General features: G+C 49.8%; 1 protein-coding gene across 1 annotated transcript in view; it reads left to right on the top strand.

The window, feature by feature from the left end:
- Positions 1-18,354, top strand: part of LOC128724535 (titin-like) — a 140,577-nt gene that overhangs the window by 2,663 nt on the left and 119,560 nt on the right. Inside the window, exons 2-6 of the mRNA XM_053818260.1 lie at positions 12,389-12,511; positions 12,593-13,912; positions 14,184-14,534; positions 15,745-15,909; positions 15,994-16,749. Coding sequence (XP_053674235.1) covers positions 12,389-12,511; positions 12,593-13,912; positions 14,184-14,534; positions 15,745-15,909; positions 15,994-16,749 — 2,715 coding nt within the window. The remainder of the gene's footprint in view (positions 1-12,388; positions 12,512-12,592; positions 13,913-14,183; positions 14,535-15,744; positions 15,910-15,993; positions 16,750-18,354) is intronic.

Raw genomic sequence — 18,354 nt, 5'->3', positions numbered from 1 at the left:
TAGGTATTCGTTTATTCACTGCAATGTTTGCGTTTAATTCGTAACCGAAAAAAATATTCGAAATTCTCTTGCCTACTTGAAGATTTTTAAGATGTTCTAGGTGATTTTTTGATTATTCCAAAGAGTTAGCAGTTGTGTGGAACCTCTATTTCCCACCCATTGCACCCGTTCCTGTTCGTTCGAGCCCATACCAGTGCTGTTTTATTGCATTTCTCTACGCTGGCGCAAATCATGCGCTCTTCCCATTACCGAAAGGGATAATGGTTACCAATCACCTCGAATATGTTCATTAAAAAAAGGTTTAAAATTGAGACCTCTTCCGACGGGGCTAAATAAGCGAGCTTTTATGGGTTTCCCTTGCTCGACGGATTGCACCAAACCATAAGCCATGTTTTATGATAAGCCTGGTCCAGCCCGCCATGGGCACATGAACGGCGTCATTAGCCGTGGTTGTGAGCATGCTGCATTCTAACGGTGCCCCGGATGGTGCACTTTTCGACGAGTGATGATGATGAAATCATGCTTTAACCCAGCAACGAGTGCAGTAAGACAACCGTCGATGCACTTCCATCGTTGAAGCATGGCTTCATAAAATAAAATTTTTATAATGGCGACCCGAAAGGCTGTGTAAGCAAGAGAGATAATTTCTCCGAGTTTTCCATTAATAATTCCATAGAATATTGCCTTTTGTTGCGATAATGATTTAAGTCGTGTGGTTAATTTCTGGAACATTTCTTCAATTAACAACGAACACTTACGCCATTCAAGCATAACTCAATTAATAATATTTTTTACAATGGCAAGCCAAAGGTATACGAAAGGAAGTAGAAATGTTTTTATTTTCAACAGCTATACATTTAGAAGTGATGTTTGGAATTATTAAGATAATGTGGTTTATTTCTTGCACATTTTTTCAAGGAGCAAAATGCATTTTTTTCATTGGATCATAGCAATCATTCTCAAAAAATTTTAATTTGTACAACACAAACAAAAACGTCTTCGCAAGAGGAGTTAAATTCTTCTTTAGCTATCCATTTCGACATCCATAGAACCCTGCTCATTTATTGCGATGGTTCGAACCATGTGCATCATTTTTTTTTCTAAAATCATAGATCAACCAAAACCGATCCCGGCTATTGGTGGTCGGCCCGTTTTCCTTGTTCCCAGCGCGGGTGCGGCAGTCCCCAAAGCATCCTCATCCATTTGCGCCGGTGCTAAAAGCCCGGCGGCACTAAAACAGAACCCGTTTCTTTTGCTTTCTTAATCGCGAACGCGAAACTACATACCGAACCGCCCGATGCCTTTCGAAGCGTCGCCTCGCCTCAATCCGTATCAGATCCGATTGGGAAAGGGTTTCACGTGTGCGTCTGTTTTTTTTTTGCTTTTATTTTTCACCCGTGCTTAAATCCGGTTTTTCGTGTGGTGTTATTATTTTTTTATGTTCGATCCTTCGCCGAAAACCAAAGCTGAGAGAAGATATCTTGGGAGCGTCACAGAAAAAGAAAAACTCCCAACCATAAGACGAGGAGGAAGATGCGTTCTTCGCGTGAAGGCAAAGAATGTGTAACAGAGAGCACATGTGACCCCAAGGATAAATAAAAAACCTCCCCCTCTCCATCGTAAAGGGCCACCATCGACCCGTGCGAATCACGTTTCGACGGAAAACCACAAAAACCAACGGCACAGAAACCGGGTGCATTTGAGGTAACGAACCTCCCGACTAGAAGGGTTCGCGAAAGCATTTGCTTCACGAAATATAAATCAAAACCATGCCCCGCGCACCAGTCGAATTAGTTTCCGTAAGAATGGTTTTAGCGCGGTTTAAAGCCACACAATTTACACGACGCCACTCGGCCACCAACACGAACGAATCGAGAGGATCCAAGCGAGCATTTCTTCACAGTGAAACCCGGCAAAAAGGGCCCGCAGGCAAAAATGGCCGTGCATCCTCCCCCGAACCGGTGAACACCGGCCCAGTCTCCGGGGGCCATAATTTATGGTCATGTTGTCTGTCTGGAGCAGAGCGCAACGCGTCCGAACGATCGGATGTGGAGTGGCTTTCGGACTCAAGCACGGCAAAGAGGCGAATGCGGCACGCAAGAGAACATAAACAATGTTGCCGAACAACGCGGGCCGCAGGCTTTGGGGCGGGATTTGCTGTACGAGCACAGGCGAAAAATTGTAAAAGCGCTGTAACTGCGGGGTTTCTGATGCGGTTTTTCGGAGCGAGTTCGAACACCGAACGTGCTCTTGCGATGGGAGAGGGACAGATAGCAAAAAGAACACCGATCAACTGCAGCGCACGGAGATTATGTGTGGTGTTGGGTTGGTTTGGAGATTTCGGGATGCGAAATCAGGTCATAGGCGGTTTCCGGTACGTCGGGGTAGATAAGGTCGGGGTGGTTTAAATCATCACCGCTGTGATGCAAATAGAAACTCGCGATCGGGGAAACGTAGTACGGGGCAATTATTTTGACAGTCTTGCGAACTTTCGACTTTCTAAGCACACGGTAATGATTATTATTTGCGCTAGGAGCGCTGTAGATCAAGCTTTGGTGTGTAATTTTCATTTAATGGCAAAATATTGCAACGAAAAATGTGAATAGAAAATCACACACCACAAAAGAGCTCACATATACTTCAATGTGCTGTTGAATTTCATTGCATTTTCAAGTAAATCCAATTACACGAACCCTTACAATGGAAATGTATGCAAAACGCAAGGAGCTCTGAGTTAATTTTAAACGCTATTTCACCTATCTTCGGCAAATTAAAATGAAAAGAAACGGTTCCCTATCGTACTATTGCACCTCCAGGTGGTGGAGGATGTTTTGCTCCACAAAACTAATTAATTTTAATTCAAACTAACCCGCAATTGTCGCGTTTCCGCTTGGGGAAGCAAATTAATTAAGAAGGAATTAGATTTGAAATACGATACGCCAAGGGAGCTTAGCCTATCCAACCTCTGGCCCGTTCCTTATTATGCGAACAATGAATTCCAAATGACGTGTGTGTGTGTGTGTGTTTGTTGCTGGTAAAAGTTACTTTGTGGTGAGCGAGTTTACACTAAAGCAACGCATTCCAATGCACGCGATGCGAAGCGCGCGCGCGAACGGAATGTCGCCAGATGTTCGTCGATATATTTTCATCTTCTAAGCTCGCTCGATCCCTTTTGAGCGTGGGTCGCGTCGTGGTGATTGAGGATCGCGTAAACAAAGCACTGAATTATATTATTTGTTGTTAATAAAGAAGATTTTGTTGCGTTTTTCCATGCCGGAATCCATCCCCACACACAACACTCTGACCGCAGCGCCGACCGATCGGTCTTTCGCGCTGATCGTGCTCGCGTGTGCGAATGTTTTGCCAATTTTCTTCTAACCCCAAATTGGCTGGGGCGGGTTTAGTTTTGTATGCTAGTTTGGTCTGATAAAAAAGGAAAGAAGCTCCAAGAAGCAACAGCATGGGGATGCTAATGTTTGGTGGAAAATTCACAACAGAAGCGCACCGGAAATCGCGGTCGGAAACGCACGCTGGCAGCCGTGGTTTAGAGAAGACGATAAAAATTGCACAACCGATTTAAGGCTACCCGTGGGGGTTTTTTTATTGCCGAGCTGCCTGGCCAGGCATTGTGTGTGAATGAGATGTGTTTAGGAATGCTTGCAAATTGCTTTATCAAAACGATCGCGCTACGGTTCCGGCATTTCGTGGAATGTGCATAATGAGCGAAGTATGAATTTTCACCATCCGTTTTCCCAACCGAATGAATTGAAATTATTATCAATTCAATAGGAGTGCTTTTTGGGAACGGTAGTTTAGAAAATTTTTCCCCACCTTGTACGAGCAACTTAAATGTGATCACTCACGGAACAATAATCTGCCATTCCAGTTGCAACGACAAACCGAGCCGGGCGGAAAATCGGGCAAAAACCGTTACCGAGAACGCGCGTGCTATTTTTCCTTTCCATGCGCACCCATTCGCGGTCGAGCTGATGTCACCTCCATGTGTGCCGGGTTGTTTTCGCGGGTTTTCCATCAGCTTTCCCAAAATAACATCTCGAAAAATCCCGCTGCATATACGCCAGCAGGAGCACGATGTGGAGCGATTTTCCTTCACTTCGCACCGATGCTCCATCGGAGCAAGGAGCGCGATGGAAAGCGGTTGACGTTTGTCTTTGATGCGTTAAATTCTCGCCCGGGCCTTCCAGTTCAAAGGAGGAACAGCCTTGTGCGAAAAACATCGCAAAAAAGACCGCCGTTTGGATTTGGCCAACCATAAACTGTACCGGGTTGGCAGTTCGGTGCGATAAAATAAACATGTCCACCGTACACGGTGCCGCCGTGTCGTCTGTGTGATGTTTGGTGCACGTTGGCGAATTGTAAACGCCAATAAAATACACCAGGCACAGCACAGCATTTCACGGAACAAGCGGGTTTCTTAAATTTTCTCGAACCGCATTTCCGAAACACGCCAAAAGATTGAAATTTGACACGGGACACCGACACGGATGCCGTGCTAAATGTGTTTGTGTTTGCGTTCGCCCACTACCCGAGACTAAACGAAAAACCGAAAACAATTCCACCATGACGGCACCGGGAAAGCTGGGAGCCCTACTTCCGGGTTTTCCGGCCCAAACCAACCACTTTCGATTCGACAGTTCGTAGAAGTTTTTGGGCATCCATCACTGGGCAGAGCGGTTTCCTTACGCGTGGTCCTCGTTCACGTTCACGTGTTTGTAGGCCAACAGCAGGAGAGAAATGGAGATTGGAAAAATGGCCCAATTTTCCACCGGACTCGCGCGTTCCAATTCGATCACCCGCAGCACCGATCGACCAGCGCCAATAGGCGAAACGAGCGTTTGCGGTCCAATAGTTTTCCGGGAAAATGGTGGGCCAAAAAATCTCAACGCTCAACGAGAATGCTTCGTGTTCGGGCGCGGCTGGCTGCCAAATCGTACTGTGCTCAATTTCCCACAAGCGTGCGTGTGCATGCACACACACACACACATAGCCGCACACGCATTTAGCTTGTAATTACGACCACGCAGGCCGCCTGCCAGCCGGTACCGTTGACCCAAAAGCCGCTTCCAGACTTTTGGCGGCTTAAACTTAAGCCGGCCGTCGAAGTTTGGATTGATTCGTTCGATGGAACGGGAGAATGGTTCAATTTTTCCCGCCCGCAGCAGAAAGCCAGAAAGCGGGAAAGCAACCGACACCGATCGATCGCACCGAACCGGCCGGCCGAGTGGGATTTTTATTTTCGGGATGCAAAAAACCACCCAACGAGATGGGCCCCGAACGATCGATGATCGTTCGAGTGATGGAGCAACCATCATTGCTGACCGATTGGCAGCTGCGTTGGCTGGCGGGAATAGGGTCAGGCTAGGGCTACCCTTCGAGACGCGAACATTTCCAATACCAAAGAGCCTGTTAACAAACGGGCTCTTCCTTCTATGGTTGCGTGCTAACATTGCCGCAGCATCTGGAGTGGTTATCACCCGGCCGCTAATAGAACGTCAATTTGAGGTACTTTACGAGGATTAAATAAAATACTCGCAATTTATACGATCCGGCGCGCGCGAAAAGGAGGTCCGAGGTTCGCCATAAACTTGCACTTGGCTTTTTTTTTATTGTCCGTTCGAATCAGGCCATGGAAAAAAGAGTCGATAAGCTAAAGCCACGACACAGCGCGCTTGTAGCTCATAAATAATGTCTGCCCTATGGCGAACGGACAAACATTACAACCCGGGGGGGGGGGGGGGGGACCGAGAGATTCGTCCCCGTTGATGTGTGTTTGTTTGTGTGTATAAACGTGAATTTGCGTACGACTTGCGCGTGAGTTGCGGGGCCACATTAATTCACACCCCCAGCAGCATGCCGATGGATCGTACGAAACGCGTATGCCCTGCGGCTCATGACACAATCCACACGCTTTTCAAAGGGATCTCGTCTCTTGGAGTCTTTCCTTTCTTTGCAATCTCATCCATTCACCGAAGATGCATCTCTCCGACGACGAGACCGTGTGTTTGCGATGATGTTGCACGGGAAGAAACTTAAACGCTACCAGGACCATGTAAATAATCTCCACACTCTGCAGCGCTTTATGCGAACATTTGCCTCAACCAGACGATGGACAGTGTGTGTGCCTGGTTAATCGCAACATCGCTGTCGGAAAGGACGCGCTTCCAAAAAGGTCGATGAGCTGCCTTTCGAAAAGGGAACCTCAACGGTTTGTTTTTCCTTCTCACGCCGTTCAGTTTGACATTTGAACCACGTTGTTCGCTCGATCGCGACTCGTAATGACGTTTGATCGCCGTGTGACATCAAAGCGTGTTTGTAAACAAAGGTCGTTATCGGTCCTGAAACACCCTCTCCAAAAACCTGTTTCGATCGTGTGTTTTTTCCACTCTCACGGGGGTTTTGCAGGTGTTCCTCGTCAATGGCTCACTTCGTGCATGATACCTGAGATTCATCCGCCATCGTGCAGGCCCGTCATTCATGCACACACGCCCCACTGGAGGTCGCGGTTTTTTTTTCGGGTAAACGGGCTCACTCTTGTGCCGCCTTCTCTCGCTTCTCGCAATCAAAACCACCACGAGGGCATGGCCATATTTGGCGAGGTAATTCCAAGCCTCGAGCTTGAAACCGGAGCCACCGTGCGGTTGTGCTCGTGCCGGATGCTGGCAGACCGAGACGTGTGTCTTTGTGCAAGCCCTTGTAGGCTCGCGCGTCCCGATGTTGTCCCACTTTCGGTGGTTCGTTTGACCTCGAGGTTTTGGTGGGTGCTTGATTTGGTTGCCTCCAAGTCACCCTCCAAATCGACCATCCGGAGACGTCTTGCCGTGGAAGAAGAGGAGTCACAAAAAAAAAACAAATTATGCAACGAAAGAGCACGCACGAAACACGCGGCCCATTAGCGCCACATGGAACAGGGCGCACTGTTGGCCCAACGTTGGCCCTACACATTCGCAACATCAGCCTTACGCCGGGACATGACGTCATGGCGGGAATGGTTCACGCTTTCTTCGCGCGAATGTTGCAATGTTCTAAAATTAATCTGCTTTGCTGCGGCCCGCGGGTGAAGCTGATCGGAAGCAGATTCACCAGATGTGGAATTGTTCGCGATCGTGTGTATTTGCGTGTATGTATGTCCCGCGAGAGGGCAAATAGGTGGCATGTTGAGTGCGATAGCGAGAGAGAGAGAGAGAGAGAAAAGGAATGAAAGAATTAAAGAGAGAGAGACGAACTTTGCGTAATGAATTATGGTTCGTGAACAAGCGCACGGGTTACGAGGGCAAGGATCGAACGTTCATTTTGTTCGCATGTGCCGAGCATTACAGGACATTCGTACCCGCTGTGAACCATTGTCTCGGCACTCTAACGCAAACATATGGCGCCAAAATGGTTTGCCGGCGGTTTTTTTTAACGCCTAGTCCTCGGGGGTTTTGTCGTGATTTCACAATTTTAGCATAAGATATGACGACCCGCCTTTGTTTCGCGGCATATGCCGTTGAAAGCGAAAACCACGCGTGCAGGCGTTCCTGGCACCGAGAGCCGCCGTGGTGCTTTCTACTTTTAATGCTCAACCAGCACCTCTGTGCCGAGATAACGCGTGCAGCTGTTGACGGACAGTAACAGGCGTCCCCGGTAGCCGGGAGAGATGTTCGTGCATTTCTGAGGCGATTTGGGGGAGCCGAAAAGTGTGATCGTTTTTTTCCCCACGTGATGCCAAATGCTCGAAACGTTGAATGCTAGTTTCCTTTTACCCGCAGGGGCGTTTTGGGTGCAATTTCTATCCCATGGTTCCGCAGATGGTTTGCTGTTACATGCCAGTAGTTGGTGAAAACAGCGCCCAATCAAGCCCCGTCGAGATAATAAGATACGGGACGCTTGGTTAGAGCCAAACCTACCCCGAAGGGTTTGGAATGCTCGGTTCGATCCTTTCCCGGATTCGTGACGCGCTCTCGAGGCGGTTCGTTACATCACCAGCAGGCCGGCAGCGTGGTTTGGTGAGAAAAATACGACACAACCACAAACCGATCGCACGATTGCACGCGAGCTGCAACAACCAGCCGGTCACAATTCGACCTTGCCCTATAAAAACCACCACGTTTGCCTGAGCGGCGATGAGATCACGAAAATTCCCATCACCATCCGAAATCGGGCATTTGTGCATGCTAGGCGTTTATCGGCCGGGGAAAAAGGCCCGGCCCACATGGGTGGTGAAAAGCTAGAGCTAGAATTTTCATTCCACTGGAAAATTCCTACCCAACGCGGAATGCTTCGAATAGTCGGGGCGAAGCGTGTGCGCTGGCATCGGCTGAACATGGGGCCGTTTTCATGTTTGTAATTTTTCATCATTTTCACTTGCCGCGCCCAATCCTTTGCCGCGCGCGATCCTACGAGCGCAGCGGGCGTAAAAATAACCTTCATACGCCGCCGTTGCGTTGCCAACCCTTCCACAACGGGGGTTTTCCCGCCCCCGCAGAATCGACTTTCTCTCTCACCGGTGTGTTCTCGGCGAGATCCGTGTGGGGCCTCGGAACGCCGAACGAGGGCGAGCCATTTGTTTGCTGGCGCAAGAAAAGCGACTCCGAGCGGTACACTCGCCCGGTACTCGAGCGATCTCGTGAACCTCTCAGCCTTTTCCCCCCCCCCCCCCCATTCACGTTCCGGGTGTGTCCCGCGTGAGCTAATTTTAATTCAACTGGCTCGATTGGATCGGGGGGGGAAAAATAAACCGGTAGCGGCTGGGGTGAGACAGCGAGATGGCAGCATGCTTCACGGTAATTGGGAAAATCCGCGTTTTGTACACGGTTTTGTGCGTCGCGTTGCTAAACCTCGAGCCAACATCGCGACGATGTAACCCGTACGGATCGTCGGAAGTAGCTCGAAATGGTGCCAAAATTCTTGCCCTGACTTGGAGTGACTCGTGTCTTTTTTTTGCTTCTCACTAAATCTTTAGCATGCTCTGCATTTCGTGCATCCTGAAAGGTCATGGTGGCTTGCGTTGAAGCGGTATTTTCTACTAATCCCGTCCGGGGGGGCATTCTTGACCTTCTCAATGCGTTCCTTTTGCTTGCATTCGATCTGCATTGCTATGGTGACGGTCCATTGGATCCGTTGCATCTACTCGAATGACGGCGTGGAGCGGGAAAAAGCGTCCGGTTTTCCATTAAACCCGTTGTGCCAGGTAATTATCCCATTAATACCTATCGGAAATGTAATCGGGGGGCAATAAATATTGCACTCCATCTCTTTCGCACGCAAAGAACGCGCTTAGCGAATGAACGAACTCCGCGCAGTAGTATGCAAAATGACCGGCACCCATCGTCGAGATGGGAGATAAATTGCCACCAGCCGCGCTAGAGCGAACTCCACCGAGATCAGCCGCCATTGCAGACCGCACGATCAGCAGGAGCGCGATGTTATGCTACCCTGTGCGCTTGTGTGATCTGAGGGTGATCTCAATCCCTGCCGAAGGGAAGTCGTGTCGTTAATGCAAACTCCAAGCTGGATGAAGCTCGATCGGAGAAACATTTCCTCGGCGATAGATTGGTGGGGTCAATTACACAGCAACGGCTTGTAACGCTGCACCCGGGCTGACAGGTGACAGTTCTATGGCGAGTGTTGCTGTTCGTTTCGTGTGCGAGAAGATACGTTACGTGGGGGCAAAAAAGAAATAAAGAAACGGAACGAAACGAGCTCCGTTGTGGAGTTTCATGTTTTTTTTTTCATAATCCAAACAGCTCTCTAGCCGAAGAATGCGACCGTCACGGATGATAAAGCGCTCTGGTTGAAAATGCGCTAGAAAAGAGCCCATTTTCCCGTCCAAAGTGGAGCTGCCTAAAAGCAACCACGAGGTATTATCAAACACACGTGAAGCAAAGCGACGAGCTGTTCCGTTAACGGAATGTTTCAATTATTCAATCCCCGTTTCGTAGCGCTAGCGCCGCGTAATTGTGCAATTTAGTCTCACTTTTTCTCGTTTACCCTTTTTTGCTTTCTTGGGTCGATGCTCGGGAAACATGTATCGGCATTTTTTTCTCTCTCGCTTCTCTCTTCACTGAATCGCCCACCGATAGGAGGCGAAAGCAAAGCGGGAAAGGCACGCCTGGCAAACATAAATGCCGCGCTTGCCCTTCGGTGGTTTATTGGTCGCATCGAGCGAACCGAACAGAAGCGAGTAGAAAACATCTTGTAATACTCCATTACACCTTATCAACAGTGAGCACCCCCTAGAGTGACCAACACTGTGTGGGCAGCGGAATCAACCGTGACTGAGGTGGTATCATCCGGTTGATGCCGGAACCGGGGTCTGCTCAATCGTGCGGCGAATGGGTTTTTTTGTTTCATGAGAAAATTGACGGGAAAAGCGGTCGAAACAAAACATGGCGCTCGTGTGAAGGAAAAATAGAACCTCAAGGGGGTGTCGATGGCTTTAAACCACAGCTGTATAGGGGGTTTGCATAATCGTTCGGAAGGAATGGAAATCTACTTAATTTTCGGACCCTTCGCTGCTCGAGGGATGACATGAATGAGCACGCCCATTGATAGGCCAGGGAAAAGTGAAAACAGACTTTCGTTTTTTTGACATTTCCCCCAACGGATCGATTGTGTTGATGCTTCCTTCGTTTAGCGGGCGTTTTATTTATGCTTGCTTTTCAACGCCTTCTTCGATCGGCTTTTCCGGCGTCCATGTTCTCTCTTGGTAACCGTTTTAGCCCTCCCAGTAGGCGATTACACCCGCTTTTCGTTGGCGATCGATTTAAACATGTAGCCCCAAGCAGTCAAAACCCAGCAGCGTTCTTAAGCCTTCCGTTCCGGATCAACTTGTCGCTCTTTCATCAACGCAGCGAACGGTAGAGATTCCTAACGATGGAGATAATTATAAACACGTGCATTCGTTTGCCGGCATTTCCCTGCTGGCGCTGGCAATCACTGAAGCCGAAAGCGATCCGGTGCGGTTGGTTGTCGAACCTCCGCTAAACCACTCCACGAGGGTCTGGTTCGTCAACACTGGCGCTCTTTCTCGCTTGTAAGCCCTCCCAGGGACGCTTAGATGTCCGTTAGTGCGTGACGACAACGACGACGCGACAACGACAACTTGCCTGTACGAGATTCGTAACCTTTCCGAAACCACCCTCTGGTGGAAAGTCTCCCGGCTCCGGTTCGATAGGCTTTCACATCACTCGGCCACACTTTCTGCTCTCCAGGCCCCAAGGGAAATAACACGAAAATACGCTTACCAAGCCACCGCGAGTCGATCGACCATCGCGCGCTGGTTGTTAGAAACGATTTGTGTCAAATTATTGGTCGCCTTTCGATGCCTCACTCGATGCCCTGATTGAGCACAGTGGCCACCGTTCCGCAACGGGAAAAAAACGAAGGAAAAAAAAAACAACTCCAACCGGTCAGTTTGGCGAATTCCGCACCCTGAGGGCTAATACCCGGCGCGAATCGGTGAAATGGAACCGCGGAAACGGGCTAGAAATTATCCTCCTGTGCGTGGTGACCCGCATTCGAGCGCTTGGCGGAAGAGGACACAGGGTGACTGTGACGTACGGGAGCGAACACAGGGTGACACCCCGGGGTTTTAGCAGGTTTCCTGCTTCGCAAATGTCTCTGTCGTCGCGTGTCGTTGAAATCGACCACAGTGCGAAATGACGAGGGGCAATTAGCTTTCGTTCGCCTTGCTGCTCGTTTCGTGGTGATTATGAGCTCGCGAGCTCATTGAACCGGTTATAATGCGCCAGAGAATTTGGGGCAGCCGCGTTGGTAACGGCTCACAGGAAATGGCACCGGAACGCGCCGGATCTCGAAGGAAATGTCGCACCGGATCTCGAAAAGGGCGGCGATCTTCCGTTCTTTCGATGTGCTATAGAGGCGCCTCTACTCCGTCACAGGTGCGCGCCTGTAATACGATCCTACCGGTGCGCGATCGAATGTCACCTGCGATTGGGTGAGGTGTAAACAAATCGCTGTCAAACTCGGGGAAGGAAGCGCATCCGACTTTCGGAGAGCCGCTGTCGGTCAAGGAGAGCCTGGAACATGTGGTGGAGCCGTGGATCGGGTTACTTTGATGCTGAGAAAAGTGCAAATGGCTGCTCGGATGTGCGTATTTGCGCCTCCAATCGGATGCTGGTGTTTGAGCGTGGTTGCGTAACAAAAACGCTCGTTTTAGCGAGAACCTCAGCTACCCGTTGCGTAGGGTTACGGATCTGAGAAGAACGGTTGCGATGCAAATGCAGAGGTAGATTATCTAACGTCGAGTGGCTTTGTCTCTCGTAACTCGCTCAAACGTCGGTTATAATTATGGGCAGGGTATGCGAAGTAGTTTACGGAAGCCACAACTGATGGTTTACTCTCGGCGTTTTTTTTGTCTTTACAGAGCGGAGAAAAACTCTACATTAAGGTGGCAGATCTGCTGCCAAAGTTCACATTTCTCGGTCCCAGTTTGGATGACGCGCTGAAGCTTCAAAACGAACACGATGAGTTATTGCGGCAGATACAGGTTCGTATCAGTTCGAGTTTTGTGTTAATTAAAACAATCACATCAATCGCTAATTAAACCACCTTTGGTTTGCATTTTTAGAACCTGCCGACACCGCTGGAAGAGTTCTACAGAAAAATACAGGACAAAATCGCATCCAACGAAAGACCCAACCCGGCACTGATCGAAGAGATGGCCACCTCGCTGAATGCCGTCTGGCACGACATCAAGCAGATGCTGGCCGAACGTCGAGAGATCATTGTGCTAAACGTGGCCTTCTTCGAGCGGCTCGGTGAAGCCTACGGCAAAATGTCCTCACTAGAGGTAGCCTGCAACGACACGATGATCCCGATCGAGATCGAAGCCGTACGCGAGTTTCTCGAATCCTTCCGGGATCTTCGAGGAGACATGCTGGGAGCAGTCGCAGCCACACTTAAAGCCGGCCAGCAGATGTTAGACCGATTGCGGGTATTGTCCGAGATCGGTACACTCGATTCGCGCCCCAATCACATCAAACTCGACGCACTTCAAGCGATCGGTCAGGTTGGCACGTGGCTCGAGGACCTCTCGAACCGTCGCAATCAGCTCGAACAAGCGTGGCTCTCACGCAAAACACAACTCGAGCAGTGCCTCACGCTGGCGATCCTCGCGAAACAACTCGACGAAATCGAACAGTGTCTTGTGCGTGTTCGCAGCCACAACCTCAGCTCGTTCACGCTCGGTGAATCGGCTGAGCAGGCACACGAGCTGCTCGAGACGTACCAAAGCCTCAAACCGGAAGCAGCTCTGCTTCGTGACAAGTCACTAAAGATCACCAAAGCCACGGAGGAGTTGCTTGCAACGGGTTGCTTCGCAGGAGATGAAGCTTGCGCGAAAGCATACGCCGTTTTGGCCGCTTGTTCTGAGCACCTAGAGGAGATCGATCACCGAGAGGCACTGTTGGGCCAATCACGTGCCTTCTTCGACCGTGCCGCTTCCATCCTAAAGCGACTGGATCAGCTCGAGCTAGAGGTAACAGGTGCACCAGCGCGACCGGCAACACCCAACGACCTGCCGGTGCATCAGAAACTGCTGCAGGATCTTCGCGAATCGATCGGCGAGGTGTTGCAGATGGGATACTCGCTGGTGGATGACGTTGGTCGCACGAAACCAGAGGTTGCTGGAGTGCAGATTATGATCGAACAGATCGAACAACGGAAGCTCCGGTTCGAGCGGTACTGCAATGAGGAATGCGAACGGAACGTTCGCACGACGCAGTCCTTTAACGAGTTCCTAGAGCGGTATGGGCAGCTGTTGGCGTGGCTAACGGAGGCCCGCGAAGAGCGAATAGTGCGTGGTGAGGCTATCCACAGCATGGGCGAGAATGTTGCTGACGCGAAGGACTGTCTGCTGCTGCATCACCAGTTTCTTAACGATCTCGAGGTAAATTTAATTAATTTTTGAGCATTTAAAAGTAGACGATTGCGTCTAGTTGAATGTCATTTCACTATTCAGAATGTGCTGTAAATAATCAAATGAACAAATAGTGATTTATTAAGATCACCATCAGACCATGTCCGATAACAGTCACCAGCGAGCAGATGATGATGGGTGCCAATGACGCGAATTTAACGGCTCACGGGCTCACGTTAAGCCGCACATATAAATTGACAACCGCACATCGCTAAAACCTTTCCACCGTTTCCACTTCCAGATCAAAGGCAACGCTATTAATAACCTGCTCGTGCGCTTGACGCCAAACCTGGAGCATCTTGCCAGCGAGCAGCGTGATGACGTGCAGCGCAAGATCGACCTCATCCGGCAGCAGTGGATCGAGCTGAAAAACTGCGTCATCGTGCGGGTCGACGTGCTGAAGCTGTACATCCGCTTCCACCAGGAGGCGGAAACGTTGCGCAATCAGTTCGAGGCGTACACGATCCAGTTCGCCACGTTTAAGGACAACGCGGATGATCATGCGCTTATCCTTTCAGCCCTGGCAAACATCCGGCAGACGCTGGAGAGCCTGCGCACGATCGGTGCCCAGTGTCTCGATCAGCTGCAACAGGTAGGATCTTTTGGGGTTCGTTCGAGTATGTGACATGATGCGTACTCTTTACAGCGGTAAATCAACGGTCCGACAAAATGGCACTAAATAACACGCCATTTTGGACGGGTGCCAACGTTGCATGTTTGCTTAGTGTAGTTGCCTGCTAGCGATTTTCTGCGTGTTTTGCCGTGGTTGCATGGATTTGGGATGAGTTTTTTTGGCGTGTACCTTTGCTCGGGGTGTTGAGAACGTTTGATTGTGTGGTTTACGTGACCACAGTGCTAACGGATGACTGCCGGTTTGTAATGAGCAACCTGAGTCGAAACCGTCGGTTGGTTGTGGAAAATATTACCACGACGAAAGCTAGGGTTTGCAAAAATAAAATCCAAATTTTCACTCTACCTCAAGCGACAGGAGGGAAAGAAAATAGATGACCAGAAGGTGCTGTCGATCGCATCATCCGTCGTTCGCTCGTTTGTAATTTAAACCACGAGCCCATTGGGCAGGATTGACGCGCAGGATACCGTTTCACGTTTCCGTGGTGTCAAATACCGGCATCTCGTGTCCACGCTACACTGGCACCGAACTAACGCGGTTGCTGGTTACCGTGAAAATGCGCTAACAAGCTTCTAACGTGCGCTCTTCAACGGGCGCGAATGGAAGTGCCATCGAAGCAGGCAGATAAATTGCCGAATCGAACAACAAGCAATTGATAGCGGTCCTCGAAAACCGTGTCAGATAGCGCACCTGATTACGCGTAGTACCAGCGCGCGCGCTAATGGAAGCGAAACATGCCACATACAATATTAATGAACCAACCGAGTTTGACCCATCGCTGCGCGTCGTAGTACGGTTTGTGCAAAAGGCAGTGTTTTGGCAACTTTACGCTAGAAATCTTTAACGCATCGAATAACACATCGATTACCCGCAAACGCTGGTGCGTCCGAAATTCGGTTTCCTTCCGCGATCGCCATTTGTTCGGCGGTTTATCATACTTCCACCCGCACAGTGTTTTTTTGTTGTTGTTGCTTCTCCAAACGGGGGTGTTAGAAACGCCCCACACGGGAGAAAGCGAATCTAATTTGCGTTAATCCCGGCAGGCGCTCAAGCTCACCCACACACCGGCACAAGAGCAACCCCTAACTAACGGGCGTTTATTTTTTTTTTGTGTCTGCGTCTTCCCACTCGCTCTCGCCTTCACTCGAACGCGGATGTCCCCGTCGGCCAGATCGGGGACGCATACTTGCAGAAAACTCGCGCAGCTCAGTGCGTCGAACGAACGCTCGCCGAATTCACCGACCGCCAGTTGGCCGTCAGTAATGAGTGGGAACGCTGGAACAACCGACGCCGCATCGAGACAACACTGAAGGAAATCATGGCCGCCAACATGGAGGTAAGTTGGGCAAGCGCCATTTTCCGCGATGGAAGGATGTCTTCAGGGATCTTGTCCGGTTTGTTTTTCGATCACCTTCCACAGACACTGGCCGTTGCTTCGAAGCTGGAGGAGCAGCTGTATCCTATTTTCAGCACGGCGTTGGACAACCCGCCGGATCTGATCGAGTTCATCGAGCGCAAGCGTGTCCAGCTGCAGGAGGATGTCCGTGCTGCTGAGGCGGATTTGACGCGTCGGTTTGACACGATCGCACAGCTGGAAGTGGCAGGTGACTCGAGCCAGGACATCGTCGGGGTTAAGAATAATCTCAACTCGATCAAGACCAAGCTGCATGCGCTTGGGGCTGATTTTGGAGAGCTGGTGGACGTGACTGAGCGGTTCTTGCGCTCAATTGTGCAGTGTCGTGATGGAATTCGGGAGTATTTCGCTACCAAACACACGGTCACCGGACCGGACAGTGTTGAGGCGATTGCTGAGGAGTATGAGCAGTTTAAGCAGGCCACAATGGAGCACTTCCGTACGCTGTTGCAGCAGAGTGAGCAGATCATTGAGAAGGTGAAGGCTCGAGAACCACCGGGTGCGCGGGAGCTGGATACGGATAAGATCATCACGTTGTTGGAGAACCTGCGGACGTACTTCGAGTCACAGACGGAGTCGGAAAATGCCGCATTGCAGAAGCAGCACAATGTGTTGGCGTTTGATCGCGAGTTGGAAGCGGTACGAGTTGCGATCCGTGCTGAGGTGGAGCGGTGTGAACGTGAACGTGGTCAGTACGGGGAGAGATTGTCCGAGGCTCAGACGGGACGTGTGGCTTTCGAGGAACGTGCGGCTGCTTTGCAGGTGAGTGGTGCTAAGAAGATGTAGAGGACTACATCCTTGATTTAGTGGTGATGATTCAGCAGGGGATAAGAACTTGATATTTTGAGAGGGCTTACCTGAAAAGAGCACTTACTGAGTGCATTCTTGGCTTTATTTTACAAAGATCATAGACACATTCAGGAAGACTACTTGTTATAAAAATATTCAAATTTTAAAGTCAATGGGAAGTTTCTTCCATTTCTGGCCTTATCTTGGGTCAAAACGGAGTGCAATTTGATCTTGTTGGATGTTTTTAACGTTGATGAAAGGGACGAATATTCGGAGGTGGTTTAGTATTTTTAGTAGAAGTTTAGTAAGCATTTCGCGTGGGTTCATATTCTGACAGAAGTGAATTGCAATGCGCCCCTCTGCGATGCAATATATGATGATCATACCCACAATGAGATCATAGATACTTAATTGCGCAAAAGTGGATCAGCAGGTATCCTAGCAATGAGTTCATAATGCATGACAAAATTGAGCTAAAATGTGCTGGGTACATTCTCCGATGATCATAGACACAACATTCTGAGCTCTTCAAAAGAACTGTCGCAAAACATAACCCCCAGGGCAAGTGCACGGCTGTACCTGCCTTGTGAATGAAACGGTTGATTTTGTTGGCAAATCCGTCAGTTTCCGTGCGCGGGCAAAACATGCAAAGAAAAAACCAGTGCAGTTCAAGTGCCATCCGAGGACAAGGTCGCAACGGACCGCAATTAATCGCACAAATTTATCTGCAAGCCAAGAACTGCAGTCCCGAAGTGGGCGATGCGGCGCCAGCTCTGAAAATTCGCGCCCGCAAAACTCTGCACCGACACTAATTGCCGGCAGACAGTCGCCGGAAAAGTACCGGGGCCGGTGGCAGTGGCTGGTTGTTTTTCATGCGAGTTTTCCGCTGTGGGAAGGATTTTATATTTTCGATTTCTCCACCCGCCGGAAAAACCCGACCCACGGCGAGCAGGCCGAATGCGCAAGGAAAAACACACTTTCACGTTCGTCTGTTTTGAGTCCAATCCGGTCACGCTTCGGGTGTCATAAATTTAATTCTCAAAAAAAAAAATAATAACCCACCATCAACGGCACACCACGTAGGAGTGAATGGGAGTGAAATTTAGAGTTAGAAATAGGCGGATCCAACAGACGATGAACGATGTCCTCCTGATCGACGCACCAGCTGCTAATCGCGGGACACAGCCCCATTATTGATGGCCATCCGATGTTGTCGTGTGCGCGTGCGGTTGTGGAAAAGAAAAAGAACTGGTTGGCCCTATTTTTAATATTAAAAAATGGAAAGCCCGCTGCTTTTTCTGCTGGCGTTTTACCGCCCGTTGGAACCGATCCGCGATGTGTGGCAATCGATCGCGCGGAGTGGGCCAAAAAAGCGCAAGCAATCTAAGCTAAAGATAGGCTAAACCGAACTCGCACTCGATTTGGCTCATAAACGAGTGCAGCACAATATTTTGTTGTCGAGTTTGGTACGCGATAAGTTGCACATGCAGCAGCGTTGCGCAAAAACAGCATCCAATGCTGTCTGTCTGCTTCCTAGCCGTGGGTTTGGTTCTTTACTTCTGCTCAAGATAGGTCAAA

The sequence above is a fragment of the Anopheles nili genome, chromosome 3, assembly GCF_943737925.1.
Source record: "Anopheles nili chromosome 3, idAnoNiliSN_F5_01, whole genome shotgun sequence".
Classification (NCBI taxonomy): domain Eukaryota; kingdom Metazoa; phylum Arthropoda; class Insecta; order Diptera; family Culicidae; genus Anopheles; species Anopheles nili.
The sequence above is the reverse complement of the archived record's forward strand: the minus strand, read 5'-3'. Positions and strand labels throughout refer to the sequence as shown.